General features: G+C 35.7%; 4 protein-coding genes across 6 annotated transcripts in view; 1 reads left to right on the top strand and 3 right to left on the bottom strand.

Annotated features, from left to right (window-relative positions):
- The window catches only part of gek (serine/threonine-protein kinase gek), a 38,092-nt gene extending 28,386 nt beyond the window's left edge, over positions 1-9,706 (bottom strand). For 2 of the 3 annotated variants that reach the window (XM_065358602.1, XM_065358604.1), the window contains exons 1-15: positions 9,475-9,706; positions 9,012-9,135; positions 7,344-7,520; positions 7,018-7,208; positions 6,824-6,904; positions 3,724-3,872; positions 1,771-2,065; positions 1,565-1,687; positions 1,257-1,468; positions 1,096-1,178; positions 901-1,020; positions 672-811; positions 479-585; positions 177-396; positions 30-103 (exon numbers count right to left, since the gene is read on the bottom strand). In XM_065358602.1, coding sequence (XP_065214674.1) covers positions 30-103; positions 177-396; positions 479-585; positions 672-811; positions 901-1,020; positions 1,096-1,178; positions 1,257-1,468; positions 1,565-1,687; positions 1,771-2,065; positions 3,724-3,872; positions 6,824-6,904; positions 7,018-7,208; positions 7,344-7,520; positions 9,012-9,048 — 2,009 coding nt within the window. In that variant the 5' untranslated portion in view covers positions 9,049-9,135; positions 9,475-9,706. The remainder of the gene's footprint in view (positions 1-29; positions 104-176; positions 397-478; positions 586-671; positions 812-900; positions 1,021-1,095; positions 1,179-1,256; positions 1,469-1,564; positions 1,688-1,770; positions 2,066-3,723; positions 3,873-6,823; positions 6,905-7,017; positions 7,209-7,343; positions 7,521-9,011; positions 9,136-9,474) is intronic. The other variant, XM_065358603.1, reaches the window with a different exon arrangement.
- A 2,988-nt stretch (positions 9,707-12,694) lies between these two features.
- Positions 12,695-14,953, bottom strand: LOC135840815 (polyisoprenoid diphosphate/phosphate phosphohydrolase PLPP6). Its single transcript, XM_065357519.1, has 4 exons — positions 14,687-14,953; positions 14,415-14,598; positions 14,240-14,339; positions 12,695-14,149 (listed from the first exon to the last, which is right to left on the bottom strand). Exons 2-4 carry the CDS (start codon positions 14,547-14,549, stop codon positions 13,752-13,754), a joined length of 633 nt encoding a protein of 210 aa, XP_065213591.1. The 5' UTR covers positions 14,550-14,598; positions 14,687-14,953; the 3' UTR covers positions 12,695-13,751.
- Positions 14,954-15,221: 268 nt separating this feature from the next.
- On the top strand, positions 15,222-19,870 carry lin (protein lines homolog). The gene is made up of 2 exons (XM_065357509.1): positions 15,222-15,449; positions 15,898-19,870. The coding sequence occupies exon 2, from the start codon at positions 15,909-15,911 to the stop codon at positions 17,718-17,720; it is 1,812 nt and encodes a 603-aa protein (XP_065213581.1). The 5' UTR covers positions 15,222-15,449; positions 15,898-15,908; the 3' UTR covers positions 17,721-19,870.
- A 63-nt stretch (positions 19,871-19,933) lies between these two features.
- NC2alpha (negative cofactor 2 alpha) lies at positions 19,934-21,610 on the bottom strand. The gene is made up of 6 exons (XM_065357520.1): positions 21,344-21,610; positions 21,181-21,253; positions 20,893-20,986; positions 20,730-20,819; positions 20,555-20,647; positions 19,934-20,491 (listed from the first exon to the last, which is right to left on the bottom strand). Exons 1-6 carry the CDS (start codon positions 21,386-21,388, stop codon positions 20,281-20,283), a joined length of 606 nt encoding a protein of 201 aa, XP_065213592.1. The 5' UTR covers positions 21,389-21,610; the 3' UTR covers positions 19,934-20,280.
- Between the last annotated feature and the right edge of the window lie 1,511 nt (positions 21,611-23,121).

Genomic DNA, 23,121 nt, shown 5'->3' with positions numbered 1-23,121 from the left:
AAAATACAGAAAAAAAATTCTCTAATTACCGAGTAATTTCTAACTGAGTATCGTTAGTTAATCCATCTTTCTCATCCCATGCTAAATTGGAAGACTCTTTCATCTGCAACAATAATAATTCATCAAATTTGACTTCCTTAGACGATTTTCAAAATATTTCTCTGGCAAAAACGAACCTGTCTAATATACTCTTCATTCCTTTCACGAAGTTTTTTCTCTTTTAGAACCTCAGCATTGGATTCTTCGACCCTAGCCTCGAGTTCACGCCTCAATTTCTCAGCTCGTCTGATCTCTTGCCTTAAAGAATCGACTTTTTTCATCGCTAAATCTAATTCTTCTTCTTTATCTCGAACTTGTCGCGACATTTTTTGTTTCTGTTGTCTTAGTTCTGATAATCTGAAAGTTTCAAATCGAGATGACGATTAAATCATAAGTAATGATTTTTCAAATACTCGAACGTGTGGTTTTCGATTCATACTTATCCGTAACTTCGGCATACTCGCTCATGGCTAAATTTTTCTGACTCAGAGCATCTTTCAATTCTTTCTCTTGCGACGCCAGTTTATCTTGAGTATCTAATTTTTCCTGAAAATCGGCCAAAAAAATAGAAAAAAATTTATAAAATACGCCATCTTCCAAAACAAACATTCGCTATAAAAATATTAATCTACTTTGATAATTTCTTCTTTTTCTTGCTTCAGCAGACGTACGGTTTTCTCCAATTCTCTAATTTTATCGATCGATTGAGATAGGTCGTTATCTTTACACTCTTGTTGGCTCATCTCCAACAATTCTATTTGAGATTGCAGTTCTGTAAATCATTCGAAAACACATTTCGATAATGAAACACACTTCGAAAGCCGGTAAATAGAAAGGCGGAGTCGAAGTACGCCCACTTACCACAATTTTTCTTCGTTAACGTGTTGATTTCGTCTTGAAGATGGCGTATATTAGTTCCTCCTACGTTTTCGCTGCCATTTACTTGTTCGAAGGCATTATTATTATTATTAATTGGTTTTTCTGCAAAAAAATTACAAGTTTTTAAATTTTTTAAACGAATTTATAATATTGCAGCGAACTTAGTTTTATTTTTACCTTCATCTTGTAAAAGCCTGATACGTTTACCAGCTCGAGATTCAGGTTGCGTGTTTCCTTGGCCACGTAAATCTGAAACTCGACTAAGAACAGAAAAAATACATAATTAATGGAAAATTCGTCTTCTGCCTGCTCGTATGATAAAAATTCGACTCTCTTACCTGCCCTGAGTAAATGAAAATCCTACAAATGGTAAATGCAAAGCTGAAAAAGCTGAGCTAGCGGAAGCCGGTGGAAGAGCATCGGACAATCTGACATCCATATCGTCCACATCAAAGTTACTCGTATCAGTTGGACTAGACACTTCTGGAATATATGGAGCCGTACTGTCTCGTATATGTTCCCAATCGACGCCTTCGAACCAGCTATGATTCTGAAATATTGAGTTTTTTTACGATAAATTTGGAACTTAGTTTTCCAAATAAGTAAATTCGTTCGTTGAAAAAAATCTCAAAAACCGAGAGCTCACCTTAAAATCTAAAATACCATTTTGGCCTAATCTAAATTCGGACGTACAAATTAATTTTCTAATCAAATCTTTGGCTTCGTCAGATACATGAAATCCGGTATCGACAGGAAAATCGAAACAATTCTACAAAAGAGTGAAAAAAAAACATCAAAAATATGCCATTTAGGTCGTAATTTCGCTCGCAAATAGCGAAGCTTCGTACTCACTTTATGATTCATAATTTTACTATAAGTTTCCACTAGAGATTCAGCATAAAAGGGAGTCTCGCCGTACAGCATTTCGTACATACAGACGCCCAACGACCACCAATCGCATTCGGGTCCATATTTACCCTGGCCATCTTCCATGGCTCGTAGAATTTCGGGCGATATGTAATCGGGGGTGCCGACGGCAACGTTACTCTGCACCGTTCCGTCTTCGTTCAAACGCAGACACGAACCGAAATCGGCTAAACGGATGTGCCCATTTGCATCCAATAGAACGTTATCCGGTTTTATGTCCCTGAAATTCGGATAAACAAACGAATTATATTTACAGCGTCAGCGAATAATAAAAAACGAAAGTAGAATGAACTTGGCAACGATGAAAAAAAAATCGAGTGCAATTTCATAGTGGGCTTCTTTGCGATCAGGAGGATGAAAAAATTTCGTGACTGAATCAAAGTCTCAAGATACATATATTTAAAAAAAAAAAAAAAAAAAAAAAAAACAAGCCAGAGTTCCTTTTTTTGAAGGCCTTCTTTTCTCAGAGTCTATCGCTGTATCCAAAGGAATTGTGACATCAAGGGTTAGGGTGGGGATGATTTGAATCTCGATTCAGATAAAAAATCAAAAATGTAGTGATTCGAATCATTTTTTTAAAAACTGGGATTCGTGATTCACGATTCATGATAATCACCAGCCATGAATCACGTTCAACGAATAATTTTCTGCTCCTCGTTTTGAATGTTTCGGACAATTATTGTCCATTTTTTAATATCGATGATTCAAAATTTTCCTAAAAGAGAAAACTTTTCACTCATTTTTTTCAGACATTTTCAAAAAAATTTCGCAAAACTTTACCAAGTGATGATTTTTTATCAATTTGTGGTAATTTTTAATTGAGAGGTCAATTAAACTATTTTTTATACTTTCCACAAATTATTATTCAATTTTTGAGAATCAGATTCATTTTTATTAGGTACTTTATCGATGCAATATAATCTAACAAGGGAACCACTTGAGGTGTCACACTCCGATTTGAACGAGACCGCGATTTTTGGAAAGAGCGTAGTCTAAAACCCCCAAAACCAAATAAAATTTCCTCACAAACGGTTATCTTTTAATTTTTTGGATGTTTTAATTTTGAAAAAAGCTGATCAAAAAACCACTTTTGAGGTGTCACTCTCAAAATCGGCTCAAATGTGCATAAACTCGTTAAACAGGTCGAGTGTAATATACAACTCGATTTTTAGCTGCCCAACTTCATATTCACGCTTTCTGGAGCAAATTCAAAATTCTGGAGAAATTGAAAAATCGCGCTGGAGGCTTCAGAATGGCCGGAAATGGTGAAATTTGAATTTGGGTAATTAATATTAGTTTTGGGACTTATTCTGACCATTTTTATTGATCAAGTACGTACTTTAAAAAAAAAAAAAAAAAAAAAGCATAAATCCCCAAAAACAGTCAATTTTGAATTTTCAAAAATTCGTGAAAAATCGAAAAATGAACTTGGACAGCTGAATATTTGGTTTTGGGGGATTTAGACTATGCTCTTTCCAAAAATCGCGGTCCCATTCAAATTGGAGTGTGTCACCTCAAGAGGTTCTCTTGTAAGCGATAGGTTCAAAATTTCGCCCAAATTATGAGACATCTTCTCAATGTTTGGACGTTTTTGAATATTCTATTTTTTTTTAGTAATTTTGAGTGATTTGATTTTTTCAAAAACTTGGATAAAGGTTTCTTCATGACCAATTTTTGAAATTGGAGGAGAGAGTGGGCTTGGATCGAAATTTTTTTACATAACTAAAAACAGACCCAGCGAAAAGAGGGCCTAAAAAAAACTGGTTTATTTTTTTCTAAATTCTTCCTAGATAACGATTCAGTCATAAAATTGCTTCAAACCTCATTTATTTTTTCTACTTCATATGACTGGAGTGCAAATGTGTGTATTTTGCATACCTGTGTACGTAACGAAGCTTATGAATTGAGTCAATGGCCAACACCATTTCGGTGATATAGAATTTCGCCATATCTTCCGGTAACCTGTCCACGAATTTACTCAATAAGGTGAGTAAATCGCCGCCACAGTAATAATCCATCACTAAATACTGCAAATAAAAAATACGAAATAAAAATTAGATTCATTTTGCGTAATAAACGCGTTCAATGTTGACAGATGATTTCACAACATCGTTTCCACGACGGTCAAAGTATGACCTGATACGTTTCGATTTCACCTGCCCATATTTTCCCACTTTAAATGGTCGAGAGCGTGCCCCTGACCAAAGTTATGGGTGCCAAAGTTTATTTTTGGCCCTTCCAGAGCGATTAAAAATTTCAAGAGAAAATTAAAGAATTGCTGGAAGCTCCAAAATGGTTCAAAAAAACTACTAATTGTTGAGGTGTGGGAGTTGAACTAAATGGATCAATTCTCATTGGTTCACTTTGCTCAGAAAAATTCATATTTTATGAAAAAGTTAGGAAATCGCTCTTAAAACGGATTAAAATTTTTTTTTTCTATTTTCAAAAATTCGTCAAAAATGAACTTTATTTTAGTCCGGCAGATGACAATTGGAGAAATTGCACCCCCCCCCCCCCGCCAATCCTCCGGGACAACTTTTTTTTAAGGGGGACATCCTAAGCAACATTTTAAAGCAAACTTGCCTAAAAAAAAAGTTGGCCTTACTTACAAAATGGCGGCTATTTTGATTGACAGGTCAGCCGAAATCGCAAATTTTGCGTTTCAACTTAGGACTTGCACAAAATTTTTCAAACTTTACAAAGGTAGATCGAAAGATGATGCAAAAATTCATCATCTGTGAAAATTTCAAGTGCTAAAGTGGGTTTTTCGATTTTTGGTGAATTTTTGAAAATCGAATTTAGGCCAAAAATGAGGGAAAAAATCAAAATTTTACCAAAATGACCAAGAAAGCTGAAATTTGGGATATACCCTATTTTGGACATGTCAAATCGATTGGAAACGGTTTCAACCCGTTTTGAGCAGTTCTGGAGCCTCCAGCAGATTTTTGAAACTCGAAATTCCCACAAGATTCCATCAAATTGGAGTTGTAAAGCTGAAATTTATTCTAAAAACTAATTTCAATACGCTACGAAGTACTGCAGGTGAATTTAAAAGTCGTTTTGGAGCCTCCAGCGGCTATTTAAAAATTCCTGAAGCCTCCAGCAGATTTTTGAAACTTTAAATTTTCACAAAATGGAAAGCTGAAATTTACTCTACACTTCAATTTTAACACCCTCTGAAGACGACTTCAGGTGGGTTCAAGTCATTTTAGAGCCTCCGGCTACTTTTTTGAAAATTACTAGAGCCTCCAGTAGATTTTTGTAACTTAACTGAGATGGAGAGTCGAAATTCATTCTGCAAACTAATTTCAATACGCTACGAAGTTGACTGCTGGTGGATTTCAAGTCGTTTTGGAGCCTCCAGCGACTTTTCGAAAGGTTGTATGGCGTTTTTTTGGAAAATTGAAATTTCCTAAAAGTAGCTGGAAGCTTCAAAACCATTTGAAACCACCATCTAGCCTGCAATGTAAATGTCAGCTTGCCAACTCCATTTGATAAATTAATGTTGGGGAAATTTCAAGTTTCAAAAATCTACTGGAGGCTCCAGTAATTTTCAAAAAAGTCGCTGGAGGCTCTAAAATGACTTGAACCCACCTGAAGTCGTCTTCAGAGGGTGTTAAAATTAGTTTTCACAATGAATTTCGACTCTCCATCTCGATTTCATGAAGTTTTGTGAAAATTTAAAGTTTCAAAAATCTGCTGGAGGCTCCAGTAATTTTCAAAAAAAGTCGCTGGTGGACGGCTAGAGGCTCTAAAATTACTTGAAATCCACCAGCAGTCAGCTTCGTAGCGTATTGAAATTAGTTTTCAAAATGAATTTCGACTCTTCATTTCAGTTTGATGAAATTTTGGGGAAATTTCAAGTTACAAAAATCTACTGGAAGCTCCAGTAATTTTCCAAAAAGTCACCGGAGGCTCTAAAATGGCTTGAACTCACCTGAAATCGTCTTCAGAGGGTGTTAAAATTGGAGTGTAGTGTAAATTCAAGCTTTCCATCTCCATTTAATGAAATTTTGTGAAAATTTAAAGTTTCAAAAATCTGCTGGAGGCTTCAGAACTGCTCAAAACGGGTTGAAACCGTTTCCAATCGATTTGGCATGTCGAAAATAGAGTATGTCCCAAATTTCAGCATTCTTGGTCAATTTGGTAAAATTTTGATTTTTCCCCTCATTTTTGGCCTAAATTCGATTTTCAAAAATTCACCAAAAATCGAAAAACGCACTTTAGCACTTGAAATTTTGACAGGTGATAAATTGTTGCATGATCTTTCGATCTACCTTTTTAAAGTTTGAAAAATTTCGTGCAAGTCCTACGCTGAAACGCAAAATTTGTGATTTCGGCTGACCTGTCAATCAAAATGGCCGCCATTTTGTAAGTAAGGCCAACTTTTTTTCCCCCTTTATGAAAAAAGTTGTCCCGGAGGATCGGTTGGTGGGGGGGAGGGTGCAATTACTCCTATTGTCATATGCCGGACTAATTCCCACACGTAAAGAAAGAACTACGACTTCAATTACGTAATTTATTTGCATCGTAAATAAAGCTGAAATTCACGATTTCCGTTATGCATTAGGTACCCCCTGCCTCCCTCCTAAACTCGTCCAACGTGCGATATCGTAATACGTAGTAAATTTCGCATTAAAATCGATTATAAACCTTGAAAAAATTTACCGATTGATTAAAAAGCCATTAATGGTAACAGAGAATACATATCTAGGTAACCTTTTGATAAGCAGCAGCGGTATACTCGCGTAATTATACAACTCGACTTTATAGTACGAGTGTATACGTAATTGATTTCATCAATTAGCATTTCGAATTGATTTTACGCGAATAGTATCGACTATTGAGTAGTACTGAAGCGTTGCGTTGATAAAATGTACATAATTACGATTATGTATGTTTGAGCTCAGTGGGTAACTTTTGAACACATGATAACAGATAACAGTATCATCATCGGTTCGAGAAACATAATATTTACCAAGTTGGTGTCGTCTTGAAAAGCGTAATGTAAATTCGTAATCCATCTTCGATCACCGTGGACTAAAACGTCTCGTTCTTCCTGTAAACATTTTTCCCAAAAACAAAATTAGGTGAAATTTGACTAGAGAATTTTCATTACTGATTACAGATGCACCGAGACAGCACAATGAGCAATGAAAAATTTGTATTTACTTGAAAACATGCGGTTTCAGCTCTTTTCAGCATTTCCCATTTGTTGAGGATTTTCATAGCGTAGATGTTATCGGTTTTTCGCATACGTACGACGCAAACCTCGCCGAAGGCTCCTCTGCCGATGACTTTGATAATTTCGAAGTCATCCCGGCTCAAACGAAGGTTTTTCACGCATGTTGCTACCGGTTTTACTATTTTCAACAAAAAAGAAAAAGATTAGTTTCCGTTGACCGAACAAAAAACACGAAGTCAAAAGTGGATCGTCTGATTCACAATTCATTTCCATGAAAGGAATCAAAATGACCCAATATTCTCGATCCACTCACCAAATTCGATGAAATCCGAGACAGCTTTCTCCCTGCGAAGCGAAGAATTGCAACATTCATCGTACAAAACGAGTAAAATATCGAGCAGCGTTTCAATGCTAAAGCATTGTCCTTTATCTCCAGCTCTGATAGGGCCATCGAGAAACAACGATTCTAACGTACGCAATCGTTCGGTACCTGAAACAGACACCAACAACACTTGATAAATTGCTAAGCAATCGAATCATTTCGAGAATCCGCCGTAACTGATAAATTTCAAAGACGGCCGTCGTCAGTGAATTTATTACTGTCGTTTTAACCACCAAACCAACGTTTACATCTAATGAAGAGTATCGGAAGTACGGGAGCCCAATGGCGGGCATCGCTACGACAGCCAAACAACCGAATGAGTTCAGTTAGTAAGCGTTTGGCGGCGCTAAATCAGCGTGGCGTAATCCCGAACAGAAGGACTTTCGTTTTTCACGGATCAAAGAACAGAACGCAGTCTGGATCGTACAGGCAGCAGAATTCGTGCGATTTCGCCAGCTTAGGAGCGAGCTTGACGAGCGAGGTGACACCGTGCAAAGGAGGCGATTCGATCGCTAAACTCGCCAAAAGACATTCGTCCAGGTTTAGAAGAGATGATCTCGTATTGCGTAAATCATCCGACGAACTAATCGGTGTAACTCCTCCGCCGATCCAAGAGATATCGGAGCTTTCGCCGGAACCGCAAACGCAGCCAGAACCTTTAACAGAAGTCGTACCTCTCGATGAAGACGATAATCCATCGGATCCGCTCGCGAATACGAGAAAATTCCTCGAAAATTATCGCGAGTTGGTGTTCTGTTGTAACGTATCAGCTCCCGAGGGTATCGAGATCGAAAACACCGAGAATAAAACTGCTGCAGACTCTGAAGCAGGTCCGGCGACGTCGCAGCTCATTGAAAATATGGAAACGGTGACCGAAAGTATCGTCGTCGAAAACCACTCGTCCGAAAAAGAATCACCTTGTAACCCAACGCCATTGGTCGTCGAACAAGTCACCAACGCTGATTCGATTCTCAAATCGACGATCGCCGAACCGCACAACAGCATATTAGAAAACACCGCCATGGTTACAGTTTCGATTAAAAATCCAACCGATCAAATATCAACAGCGCCGGAAACCAAGCCGATTAAAAGTAAGTCAGTATCGAGAAAACGTCGCTTGCGTCGAAGGCCGGAGAAAATAACCATATTCCAGAGTGACCCACTGGCCCAAGACGATTCCGGTAACGTTCGATACAGGAAGTTATTCTACAGCGAACCGGAGCACAAATGGGTGCAGCATTTGATACTGGAGGAAGAAGATGCTCCGTCGGATGAATCTTCGAAAAGTAAAGACGAAGTAGAGAAGTTCGTTTTACCGCATTTAGTCAAAGGTCGCCAAACGGACAGGTTCAAACAATGGTTACCAACTGCTTTCATAAAGAGTCAAAAGAACAGATGCTTTTACGATAAAATACACGTAACCGATGAATTAAGAATGGAATTACACAAACGTAAAATGCCAATCGTAGGTTCCTACTTCCAAGAACACATATTCAAATTCGGTAAGCTTCCGTTTAGAAATAATCCTCGATCGCATTAGACTTTTTAAGCGGTATCGTACACGAACGCAGAATAAATTTTCTATCTTCTTATACTCACCAGGTTGATTATCCAATTTATTTGACAGTTCAGACATTTCATCATTAATGTACTCGTCTGAGAGAACTTTTTAAACTACACATTATGTACGATTTGATGATTGACAACAGGCTAACACTGAATCCTGAAAACATATAATTTCGGATTAGCTACACATTGAATAACTATACATATGATAGAGTTTCAAACTACGTAATATGTTATTCGTAAACTTCGCTCGACAGAAAGGAAGAACAAAGAAATCCAACTTTTTATAGATAACACACAGAGACATTCTCTGTTGTGTCGAAATCCGTCGCATCATTATACGACTAAACAATAATTTCAACCATCTGATTGCACCGAACAAAGAAGTGCAAAGGATAGATTTGATTTCATGTACGTTAATAGATTAGTAGTGCGAACTGATTAGAGAAAAGTGTTGATGAAAATTGCCAAAATTTTGAAAAATTGTAAATCTTACCATCAGCATCTCTTTCAAACAAGAGCAATCTCGGAGTCATGTGTTCCAAAGTGTTTTCATGATCGACTCGTAACACCTACAGCTACCGTAACACTTATCATTACTTTATTTCGCGTACTTAGCCACAATATGATAATTTTCTCAAAAAATTCACCTTGAGTACTAACTAAAATATGGCTGACTAGTGAAAATATACGGGGGAGATACCAAAATTCATGTAATCTTTCCAGTAGGCTAGATGGACTCCTGTATTTTGTGCATTGACCTGGAAGATGGCCAGTTTAGTTTGATTTTTCTATAGTTTAATTGAATGATCACCGCGAGCGCTAAGTTTCTTGATCAAGATTCAAGTTTTTGAATTTATTTGCACCTCCCCGCCCCCGCTGATCATCCGGGAGCCGGGACAACTTATTTCTTAAAAGCAGGGCTTAAAACCACCAAAACCAAAACCAAATAAAACCACCACAACCATTGTTTTTCAATTGGTTTTACCACTACCACAACCATTTCAACTTCTTTTTGTAAATTTCAAAAACAACAACAACAAAAAACCAATACATTGGAAAAAAATGAAAACCATTTCATTTAAAAACAACCATTTGAAAAAAAAATTTGAATTGAAAAAACCAAAACCACCAAAACGTTGTGTTCTTTGGAGAAAACCACAACCACAAGAACCGTTTCAATGAATTTCAAATGTAACCATAACCAATAACAACCATAAACCAATTCATGAAATGGTTCTTTTTGGTTTCTGCAATTTTTTCGGCTTTTCCAGACCAGTGATGCAAATTTTCTGTTTTTTTTTTTGTCGCAAATCAGACTTTTAGTAGTACTCTTTATTATACTCATACTTTAAATTTGTTTTTTGGTAAATTTTTTGATGTAAAAACCACCACAACCACCAAAACCAATTGAAAATTTGAAATGGTTTTTGATATGAAAAACCACCACTACCAGAAAAAAAATACAATTACAAAACCAAAACCACATCCACACCACATTAAAAAAAAATTGAAACCATTTCAAAACCAGAACCAGAAAAACTTTGAAACTTGAACCTTAAAACCAATTGGAACCGTTATGGCTTGTGATCGCAAAACCAATTCAGAAACCATAACCAAAAACCGTTATTTTTGAGTTTTTCAAAAACCATCTACCACAACAACCAATAAAATCCAAATGGTTTTAAGCCCTGCTTAAAAGGGACATCCTAAGGAACATTTTAAAGCAAGCTTGCCCAAAAAAAAGTGGCCTTACTTACAAAATGGCGGCCAGTTTGATTGACACTTGACAGGTCAGCCGAAATCGCAGATTTTCCGTTTCAACATCGGACTTGCACGAAATTTTTCAAACTTTACAAAGGTAGATCGAAAGATCATGCAAAAATTAATCACCTGTCAAAATTTCAAGTCCTAAAGTGCGTTTTTCGATTTTTAGTGAATTTTTGAAAATCCAATTTAGGCCAGAAATGAGAGAAAAAATCAAAATTTTACCAAATTGACCAAGAAAGCTGAAATTTGGAAAATTTACCCTATTTTCGACATGCCAAATCGATTAGAAACGGTTTCAACCCGTTTTGAGCAGTTCTGGAGCCTCCAGCAGATTTTTGAAACTCGAAATTCCCACAAAATTCCATCAAAGTGGAGGTGTAAAACTGAAATTTATTCTAAAAACTAATTTCAATACGCTACGAAGTACTGCAGGTGAATTTCAAATCGTTTTGGAGCCTCCAGCGACTTTTTTGAAAATTAATGGAGCCTCCAACAGACTTTTGAAACTTTAAATTTTCACAAAATTTCATCAAACTGAAATGGAGATTCGAAATTCATTCTGCAAACTAATTTCAATACGCTACGAAGTTGACTGCTGGTGGATTTCAAATCGTTTTGGAGCCTCCAGCGACTTTTTGAAAGGTTGTACGACGTTTTTTTAGAAAATTGAAATTTCCTAAAGGTTGCTGGAAGCTTCAAAACCATTTGAAACCACCGTGTAGTCTGCGAAGTAAATTTCAGCTTGCCAACTCCAATTGATAAATTAATGTTTGGGAAATTTCAAATCTACTGGAGGCTCCAGTAATTTTCAAAAAAGTCGCTGGAGGCCATAAAATGACTGAACTCAGCTGAAGTCGTCTTCAGAGGGTGTTAAAATTGGAATGTAGAGTAAATTTCAGCTTTTCATCTCCATTTGATGAAATTTTGTCAAAATTTAAAGTTTCAAAAGTCTGCTGGAGGCTCCAGTCATTTTCAAAAAAGTCGCTGGAGGCCCTAAAATGACTGAACTCACCTGAAGTCGTCTTCAGATGGTGTTAAAATTGGAGTGTAGAGTAAATTTCAGCTTTTCCTCTCCATTTAATAAAATTTTGAGAAAATTCAAAGTTTCAAACATCTGCTGGAGGCTTCAGGAATTTTCAAAAAGTCCGCTGGAGACTCCAAAACGACTTGAAATTCACCTGTAGTACTTCGTAGCGTATTGAAATTAGTTTTTAGAATAAATTTCAGCTTTACACCTCCACTTTGATGGAATTTTGTGGGAATTTCGAGTTTCAAAAATCTGCTGGAGGCTTCAGAACTGCTCAAAACGGGTTGAAACCGTTTCTAATCGGTCTGGCATGTCGAAAATAGAGTATATCCCAAATTTCAGCTTTCTTGGTCATTTTGGTAAAATTTTGATTTTTCCCCTCATGTTTGGCCTAAATTTGATTTTCAAAAATTCACCAAAAATCGAAAAACGCACTTTAGCACTTGAAATTTTGACAAATGATAAATCTATGCATGATCTTTCAATCTACCTTTATGAAGTTTGAAAAATTTCGTGCAAGTCCCATGTTGAAACGCAAAATCTGCAATTTCGGCAGACCTGTCAATCAAACTGACCGCCATTTTGTAAGTAAGGCCCACTTTTTTTGGGCAAGTGTGCTTTAAAATGTTCCTTAGGATGTCCTCTTTAAGAAAAAAGCTGTCCCGGAGGATCGGCCGGGGGGTGCAATTACTCATTGTCATATGCCGGACTATCAGTTATATACTCAATAAATTCATTCAAAAAATCAAAAATTTTTCGCCTTCGCTTCGCTAAGGGTTCAACTTTGAATATTTAAATGCGTAGATACGTACACGTAGATTTCCTTCGAAAGCCAGAAGCCAGAACGGTCATGAATTCTTTTCTTATACAATCTTACAACGGTTTCAAAAATATAAAATTTGAATGAAAATCACTCAAAATTATCCAATAAATATATTAATATTTTTCAATCACAAATGAACAAGAATCGAACAACTTTAAACATTATTAATTAGCAGGGCTCGGATTTTTATGCTGGAGCATATTTTTTGTATGCATAGGAGATAGGGAATTTTTCAATTATCTCCACGATTCATGAAATTTCGAGTCAAATGAGCCTATTTTGTTAGAGCATATTTTGGCATATTTTACCATAAAAGCATATTAAAGCATATTTTGGCATTTTTTAGGGAATATTTTGCGTTTTTAGAGCATATTTTACGTTTTTAGCGGTTTTTAGGGAATATTTTGCCCAATTTCAAATTTTTGCATCAAATTACTATATTTTTATAAAACTGGCAATAGCTCACTCTACCTACTTATTTTTTTGTTCATTTTATTTTGTTTTTTATCCTTTAATAATGGAACTAGAATTACCTTTTCGTGATTTTAAAACGCTCTGTTTTGCATTTTTGTTTGTGAATTCTTGGTATTACACAACAATATTACTAAAATCGTATAGGAATTGATTTTTCCTGTAAAACGATACCCATATCGTTAGGGAATATTTTTACTTTTTAGAGCATATTTTGGCATTTTTTAGGGAATATTTAAGCGCATATTTTGGGTTTTTTGGGGAAAGAATATCCGAGCCCTGTTAATTAGAAACAAAAATCATATTCGAGGACGAAGAGTAAGAATTGCTAGAAAACAATCAAAATCAAATCATTAAAAATTAATACGACGATGAAAAGAAAAAAGAAATGACATTGCAAACTTATTACAAAACATTCGAATTGCATTTATAATACTCAAGGAAGTGAAATTTTGAACTCAAATAAATATATGCTAAAGTATATGAACAAAAAATAGAAATAATCGCAGAGAATTTATAGCATTTATGGATGGGTAAGTATAAGCTGAAGAAAAAACGAAAAAACTGGACTACTATAAATCAAGTGAAAGCATAATTTTCGAAAAACGTGTAAACACAACATATACGTATGATAAAAATACTATTGAGCTTAAAACGATAAAAATCACAAGTTCTAGAAACATCAAACATGGTATTCTCCGCCATCGAATTTCTCATCAGTTATCCATTCGATGATATAAAACGCCGAACCAGCACTCAGCCATAAATAATTCATAACAAATCCTTCAAATAAGCCTAATACAACACCACCCAAAACATCTAGTAAATGGTGACGTCGAAGTAAAATCCTAGAAACTGATACAGAAACGCACCACGCCAACAAAGGAGGGATAAATATTAAATTAATAGGATACAAATACAGAAAGAAGTATAGGATGAAGACAGCTCTTGAAACATGACCCGAAGGAAACGAGAATTTATCCACGCTTATTTCTAAAGCATCGGGTTTATTTCCGGCAGGTCTTCGTCGGCGGAAAATCGCTTTCAAGATGCCAACGTAGATTATATCGAGGATCAGGGCTGAAATCAAAAGGTAGGTATTTTGTTATTGCGATTCAATTCATAATATGTAGTTACTTACGAAGAGAAAACACGTGAATTTGAATATACCTATTAAGAAGTTGACTTGCATTTGAAATAGCGAAGGAGTCCATGCAAACCATATAAAGATCATCCACGCGCACAGCCATAAGATTCCGTGACAGGAATACTGCAAATACGAAGAATATGAGAATGCCAATAACGTAAACCAATAGTGACGTCTTCATGACAAAATATAGCTTACTTCTAAAGTTTTACATTGCCTTTTGAACGATCGAACAGCTGCGAAACGGTCGGCAAAGCGACAAATCTCATCGGTAACATATTTATCGAATCTTAAAAGAGCTTGAATAGAATACGGAGGTGTTCTTTTTGCCATGTTTTCTTCCCTGGATCTGAATCAGACAGTACTCGAGTGACAGCAAAACCTGCATCAAAATCAGTTGAATATTACTCTTACTCTTATCTTATCTAAAGAAAACAAAGTAATTAGTACCATAAATTAAAATTGCATACTTTTTCATACGTGTTGATTAACAATAGCTGATCTGATCCGGTCAGAGTGGTCAGAGCTATCAAAGGCACTGAATAATGAACACTTTTCTTTCAAATTAGACGTTCGAATGAGGTAACTGGGTACTCTCTAAACTGAACTTCATGCTCTGCCACAATAGAATGACATTGAAAAACACAAAAAGCTAGAAATTAGAAATTCAGCAAACTTTCAAGTTCTATTTCATTCAAAGCTTTAGTCATCTTCTTATCTGTCTTATCTTTATGTTTGTTTTGTTGTTCTTTTTTTTAAAAAAAAATCTCACCATTTTGAGAACCACTGAAACTTAAAAATCACTGTAGTTCCACTATCTTCCGCTAGAGTCGCTCCTTGCGAAATGATGAAATGCTACACTAGCGCTTTCATCGGCTCATTTTAAAACTACTTTTTGATGATTCACTAGCGCTCTCATCGAGTAACTTGCAAACTACCGAAAATTGTAAACAAAGAATCGATAAAAAAACAAGGCCTTCGTATCAAATTTGCTCGATGTCGCATATTTTCCAAGTAAATACTAAATAGTGCACAGCTACTGGTATTGAGTTTTCAAATTATTGTACATATTTGAGAATGTTTCGACGTAATTATCGTATAAATAGTTGAATTTTCGCTCGAAATTATCGCCAAATCGATTACAATTCACTTGTGCTTCTCAATGGTCCAACGAAATGACAGAAGCTCCCAAGAAGTTATGCAAATTCCTCTGATAACGTCCAAAATAATTAGGTGAGCTATTTGTTGGTAACTACTTTGTTTTATAACTATTTCCAAGCAGTGTTTTGCGTTTATGCGTATTTATTCGATTCGTATTAGTCTCCAATTACTTCGAATCATATAATATTCGCATTCCGAGCTTTGGGAATAATGAAACATGTAAGTGTTAGGTGACACGCTAATATCACCATTACTGTAATAGTCCCCTGTATATGATGAACTACTGCATTACACAAACTGTGCGTTGTTTGGGAAATGTTAGTTTCTTTCTATTTTAATGTATTATTTTTGAAACTGAGTTGATCGAATCGGAATTAGTTTTGATTTATCCGAACTACATCGACCTATTTATCAAATATTTTATCTAATTACAAAATACATAATTGGTTGTAGAACCAAGTATACGTTTGATGGTTTAGCCTACGGACCTACTAATTGATATTTGGTTATTTTGTCGTAGATATCCGAGCTATGGACGAACCAATCAAGAAAAGAGCGAAAATCGAAGAAATTGATATCGAACGTGTGCTGGGTGTGTTTCAGCAACACTTGCTGCGCAACTGTTTATGTACGTTTTCGGAATTCGAGTTACAAAAACTGTACAACGTTCTACGAACAGATTCCACATCGAGACTAACTCGCAATCAAAAGCTACTGTTGATCACGTCGATCCAGTTAATCTGCGATATCGCGATAAAACAGAACTCGAAAAGCCATATTTGCGCCGGAATTGCCAATATTTGTAATACGTTCGCGCGTTACGAGGCAGAACTAACGGATTACTTTTTGAAACTATCCGAGGACTCGGATCAGTACATTTCATTCGCTACTAGTCGAGCAGTGTCGTCGTTTTTCATAATAGTTAGAACGCACAATGACCAAAGATTGATGGAAGAGGCTGACGAAACGGACGAAATGCTACCAGACCAAGAAGAAGACGAAGACGATCAAATATTGCTGAATTCGGTGACAGCTAGCTTAGTCGAGTGTTCGAGACTGGGCAGCGAGTCGTTTTCACTGGATACGGTATCGTTTTCTTTGGACGTTCTGAAAAGGTTGATAGAATGGAGAGAAGTAGAAGTGCACACGTTGGAAGATTCATCGTCCGAAGACGAAAACAGACCAGCGGCTGAAAATTGTCGAGCTTTGACGGTCGTCGAGTCGCAACGAATCGATTTCATGCAGATAAAATGCCTGTGTATAAATTCGCTGAAATCGAGTTGGCCCGTTATAGTGACCAATTTCAATAACTTGATCGCCGGTAACGATCCGATGTACGATTATCACATCATTACGTTTTTAAATCTTTGGGAGACTATAATCTCGGTGAAGGCGAATCTATCCGTGAACGATACGAAGTTATTTTATTCGAATTTAGACACGTATATCCAACTTCTGTCTCCGAATACTCCTCCTATTATTTGGAAGCACATACTTAGCCTTTTGAACGAAGTACTATGTTACGGCAGTACGCTAGCGTTGCAAGATGTCTTAGCCAAGGAACCGTGCGATTTAGCTCATTCTATCGTCAGAAACGTAAAAGATGTACGAAATCGTAACCGAAACATTTTATACGTCGTACCTTACAGAGAAGGTAGCGGACGATTCGGCGGCGGTGCCGGAGACGGCGATAAAGTTCTACTGAAGCGGTTAATATTACTCATTTTGAAAGCAGTCGCCGTAACTGTCAAAGAAACGAGGTACGATTCATCCAGTGACTCGTCGCTCGGCTCCGAAATGGAGGAAATGGACAGCGATATGGCCCTGATAGCGCGAAGCATCGAAGAAGTGCTCGACCAACTAGACGCCAGCGTTAAACAGATCATACCGTTCCATCCTAGAGCGCCGTTGGCCCAATGGATAGTGCAAGTCTTCACCGATCAAGACGATTACTTGATCGAAAGCATGGTTTGCTGTCTCGACGTAGCCGTTGGCTTGTGTTATCGCGAAAACGCTTCGGCCGAGCTGCGTCAAAAGCTCAATCCTACGATAACGTTCTTTCAGTTCCTTCAAACGGTCTCGTTCGACGCGAACGTGCTGTTGGATTTCTTAGTCTCGAACGAGACCTGCTTTTTACTCTATATTTTAAGGTACCTGAAATACGCGTGTAAAAATTGGCGCGAATTCGTCGAAAGTTGTCCCGACGAAAGAGGACGTATCATTAACGTACTAGCAAACCTTAGAAAATCTATCAAAGATTTAGTTAAAAAGGAATTATTCCCTTATAACATAGGACCGGTTTTAAAATTATTGAAACGATGTACCAAATGCTCTTCGACGTGATGAAGATACTCAATTTTTATTTTACATTTGCCTTCTTCCAATTTCATAATTTTATTGTTAAATAAAATCACTCATTTTTTTGTAACCGGTTTTTTTTTTACTTTATTTTTTTCTTTTTTGTATATTTTGCTGCTAGTAAATCTTCCCGTGTATGTGTGTTCAAATTTTATCGTGTTTTCCCTCCCTCCCTAATTAAGTACCTAAACTTTTTTATTTATTTATTTTTCTTTTGTAATATTATGATTACGAAAAAAATTTTAAATCTTAATTTATTATTGTTCTAGTTTAAATGTAAAATAATGTATTTAAAAAAGTATTAATGATTCTGTAAATATTTCTGTACATATTTGCCTCTTCTTTTTTTTTTAAATGATTTATTTTTACATTATTTATACTATTTTTTTTCCTTCTTTTTTTTTATAATTTGTACATTTTATGTATTAAAATGGGTAAATTTCTAAAAGTTTTGAGCTTTTTCTTATGGTTTTATTTTCGTTGCAATTTTTTACATTTAGCTTTTTGTTTTATGCGTATGATGATTGATGAATGATGATGAATTGCGTAGATGCTTCTTAGCAGTATCTTCGAAATTGATTTATTTTGCCTGAATTAGTTCGGTTGAGGCTTTCTTATGTAATTTACTGTCTTTTTTTTTTTTTTTGTAATTGCTGTCAAGATTTGTTTTTATTAATATTTAAAAGGGGTACCGGGTACCGGGCTTTCAACGAAAAAATCATTCAGATATTGAACTATGAGGAATGTCCGTTTTATTGAACCTGGAAATTACTTACCTCATTTTAAATTACCTTGCTCTGACTTCATGATGAAATAAGTTTCAAGTACCTAAAACCAGCTCTGCTGAGGGTGATTGGATTTGATTTGTTCAAATAGGTCTGACTGTGATCTGACTAGATCTCCGAGAGAAGGGAATGTCCGGATCTGATCAGATCTAATTCGATCGGACTTTCCCTAAGTACAGTTTGAAGAGTTTTGATCAAATCTAGTAAGGGAAAACCTGATAAGATCAGATTTGTTTGATTTGAAAAGATCAGATCTGTTTGAGTGTTTGATCTGACATGATCAGATCTGTTTAATCAGATAAGATCAGATCTGTTAGATTTGAAAAGATCAGATCTGTTTGATTTGATAAGATCAGATCTGTTTGATTTGATAAGATTAGATCTGTTTGAGTGTTTGATCTGACAAGATCAGATCTGTTTGAGTGCTTGATCTGACAAGATCAGATCTGTCTGTTTGATCTGACAAGATCAGATCTTTTTGATTTGATAAGATCAGATCTGTTTGAGTGTTCGATCTGACAAGATCAGATCTGTCTGTCTGATTTTATCTGACAAGATCAGATCTGAACCATTTATCAAATTAGGTAGTTGAAATTTCATTTTCGGTTTTGATTTTGAAGAACTGAAAATGAAGGTTTGTTTCAAACATTGGTTCCAAATGCGCAACATTTGCGAACCAGTTTAATAGTTCCCAGTTTCGAATGATTTTCAAAACTTTCTTCAAAAAAGAGGAGATTGGCCATGGTTTAAAGTAATACGTTTTAGAGAACGAAGAATTAATACGTTCATATAGGTATTTCAGAAACAATTTTATTGGTATCTTATTCCAAATTTCCAACCATCCATCGACCAAGTAACACATTGAAAATTGGTTTAAATTGAAATTGTCGAACTTATTAGTTGATATCGGAAACCTGGGAAGTTGTTAGAAACATCTCATATCAAAATTGGCAATTCCGGTCACCTTTCTGACAAATAAATTCGTAAAAGACAAGGCTCCCAATTGATCGTCAATCGAACTAATTCATCTTCATCTTATTTAAATGACTGACAATATATCTGTGATAATTAATTGCTACTCAGCTGAATATTATTCCTAGTAGATGCGAGTAAAATTAATCAACGGTATTTGAATCGTGCCTTCAAACGAAGTCTATTTTAATACTAGAAATAAGAAGTATTACTAACGAAAATAAAATCGCAAACGACACCTTAAGGTAAAACACCATTTTAATTATTAATTTTGTACGAATTTAATTATAATCAAAAAAAAAAAATTGTAATGTAATAATAAATTTTCATTGTTATTGCAGCACTACTTTAATAATTTTTCAACGAACGATATTTGAACTGCAAAAACTAGTAACCTTATTCGATAACGTTCGAAATGATTTCACGTTACAGTCGAGCGAATAAAAAAAAAACATCAACGAAATTTATTTACATACAGTAACAATTACATAAAAACACACAAAGGCAAGTATGTGTTGGACATGTTTAAAAAAAACTCGAAAATTTTTCAGTCTTACATGTCACATCGGAGGTTACAACAAACTACTCGAAAACATCAAAAGTTTTACCACATAATGACTTTCCAATTTGCAGTGACCGGTCACCGCAATCACACCGGTATTACTTTTTAAATACCTATCGATAAATCTACACTTTGAGATTCCTAAGACAAAAAAAAAATCAATAAATAAACGAACTTAATAAAATGTGCAATTCGAAACACGATTAGGAGGGAACATTTTCAACTTTCAAGTGTCTCGACTCTCGTCGATCACTAGATCACACGAGCTCGTTTCCGATAGTCTGGATAGATCTGATTTATTAAAGTTGTGGCTGTCGTATGTATCCCAATCGTTGGACTGTGATGGAATCGACGTGCTGAGATTTTCTCTCAGTGGGTTTTTGTCTGATTCGGAATGCGAATGACGCTTTTTGCTCGTATTTCGACTGGTTGGTTCGCTGGAAATAACATCAACGGTTAATGAATGGTTAAAATACGATTTTAACAGTTGAATAACGTACTTGGAATGCGAATCTGAAGCATTTCTTTTCCTAGATCGTTCAGGGACTCCTTCTGTTAACCGTTCGGGTGAACTGGAACTCGCTTTCGATGACCTGTTACACATATAAGTAAATCAGAATAGTGTCGAGTTCGAAGAAACACACAAGATGCGTATGAATATGAAAGTGAACGTACTTTTTATCTTCTTCAGGTCCAACATCGGCTATATTTTTGACTAGATCTTTCAGAAATTCAAATTTCTGTACGTTTAATATACAATGTTTTCTGTAACACGTAATTTCTCTATCAATAACATGCGAACATTTCACGAACTACGATGATGAATAATAGTCCTTACGTGTGCGATAAGCTGACAGTTTTTGCATTTTTTTCTCTCGTGATATCCGCCGTGTGATTAAGCAGCGAATTAACGAATAATTCAACGGATCTAGGTATAAACTAATTAAGGAACTTTTATAGCACAAAAGATGAGTCTAAAAATGAAGCAAAAATCGCCTTAATTTAATCTTATCGTCGCTATCTGCGAAACCTCAACGTGTTCTAATTAAAATAGAATTTCGTCAGACAATCCTCGATTACTTATAATGTACTTATAAGATGAATAAAATTACGATTTAAAGGATATAGATCACAACAGGAACAGCATGAGCTATTTTACCAACATCGTCGTCCATCTGCATGATTTTCTTAATACGACCCTAAGGAAAAATAAGACAAAACCGTGATTAATTGCACGTTAGATTTGAGAACATTTTCAAAAGAGAAAAATTGTTTTAAAAAATACTTACAGCAGGGAATCGAGCGTTGTATTTCTTCTTTTTACTGGGCATCATTAAGCGATATAACGAACATAAATTATTAAAATAAGATTATACTTTGTGCCAGAATGTGCTCGTCAAATTCATGATATTCTTCGTCACATGAATCGTCAGTTTTCAGACCAAATTAGGACGTAAAATAACTTCAAAATGAAACCATTTCATCCATAAAATATTAAAAAAGCAATAATTGAAAAACAAAAAAACGAAAACTGACGATAATTACGTAACGTGTAAATTAAGATAGCTCCTGGCACTGCTTATTTGCCAGGCTGTACTTTTTAATGAGAATTTCCGGCGACTAGAAGCGCCAGAATCGTTGGTTTTTTTTACATTTTATTTTTTATTTCTACAAATTTGACTGAACTTTGAAGTTTTGTTGGATATAATTAATAAATAAATAATGTAAATTGATATGAGATGAGAATAAAAATCGAAGACGAATAAGATGAGAACTGATGGCAGATGAGGAGATGATCCACACAATCACCGGAATCACGATTGACATTGACCTGATGATTACAGCAGAACAGAATCACTGAAAAATGGCAGATCGACAGCTTCACATGAGTAAGGAATAAGTGTTACCCATTCTATCTGATTTTCGTTCGCCTTTTTCAGTCAGACAGCTGAATTCGAATTTGGTCCAGTTGCAGGGACAGTGAGAATGCAGCAACAACAACGTCTCATGAGTGACACTCTATTTCTCATCAAATCACCGTAAACGAGAACATTATACTCAAATCGAATACAATTTGATGAAGAGGATCGACCGGAGTCTAATTTATTACAAGAATACAAGAATGTCTTGTAGTTTACTCTTGCATTGGGGCCTCTTTAGGGAAATTAATATTTGACGAAGGTTAGGTTCATCGCAATAAACTTCTACTTATAGGTACTACTCCCTAGTTTTCTACATAAAATGTGTAATTTATTTCTCAGAAACATGATTAATTTAAGGATTTCTTTTGTTCAGGATTGAAGAATGAAATTAGAGAGAAAATCGTGTTCACTGTTTCATCCGTTGCACGGTTACTTTAATCACTTTCACACTTCGGAAACCATTTCAATGGAAGAGGATAAATCTAGATTGGTCTATTTAATTTCATACTATACAGAAAGTACCTACCTACCAACAAGCTGTTCAGAGAAGAAGACACATTATCCCAACTTCAATAGTTCAATTCATATTCATGTTCTCATCTTGATTAGCAAGAATGTGACTACACTATGGGTTGGTAATAACGTTTCCATTTGTTCTAAAACTAATTATATGGAACAAACGTAAAGAAAATGACAAATGACGTGAAATTTTCTCCCAGATATGGACGCAGATATTTTTGGACCGTTCAAATGCCAAATTTATTTTCCTGCAACTTCATGTTTCTATTCAAACCGTTCCTAGAGTTGAATGCTTTATGCATATCAACATATTGAGGTTTGCTACTCACATGCTAATACCTACTCACTTGCTTTTTTTAAAATTTTACTTCAAAATCTCTTCTTTTTTTCAGATACTGCACTCAAATTAGCTTCGATCCTTGAATTTCAATACTTTCATCAGTTCACGAATCAGTGAAAAGCATTCCGGTGAATAAGTTGTATAGTAAGTAGATCTTAATAGGCATTAGAGCCATCCCATGGACTTGAGAGGAACATGCACTGCACTAGATGGCTCAAAACCCTACTCTGCATCACTGCATGCTTGTGTCATGTCGTGTGTACACAGGTGTGATTCGAATTTTCAA

The sequence above is a fragment of the Planococcus citri genome, chromosome 3 (assembly GCF_950023065.1).
Source record: "Planococcus citri chromosome 3, ihPlaCitr1.1, whole genome shotgun sequence".
NCBI classification, from domain to species: domain Eukaryota; kingdom Metazoa; phylum Arthropoda; class Insecta; order Hemiptera; family Pseudococcidae; genus Planococcus; species Planococcus citri.
The sequence above is the reverse complement of the archived record's forward strand: the minus strand, read 5'-3'. Positions and strand labels throughout refer to the sequence as shown.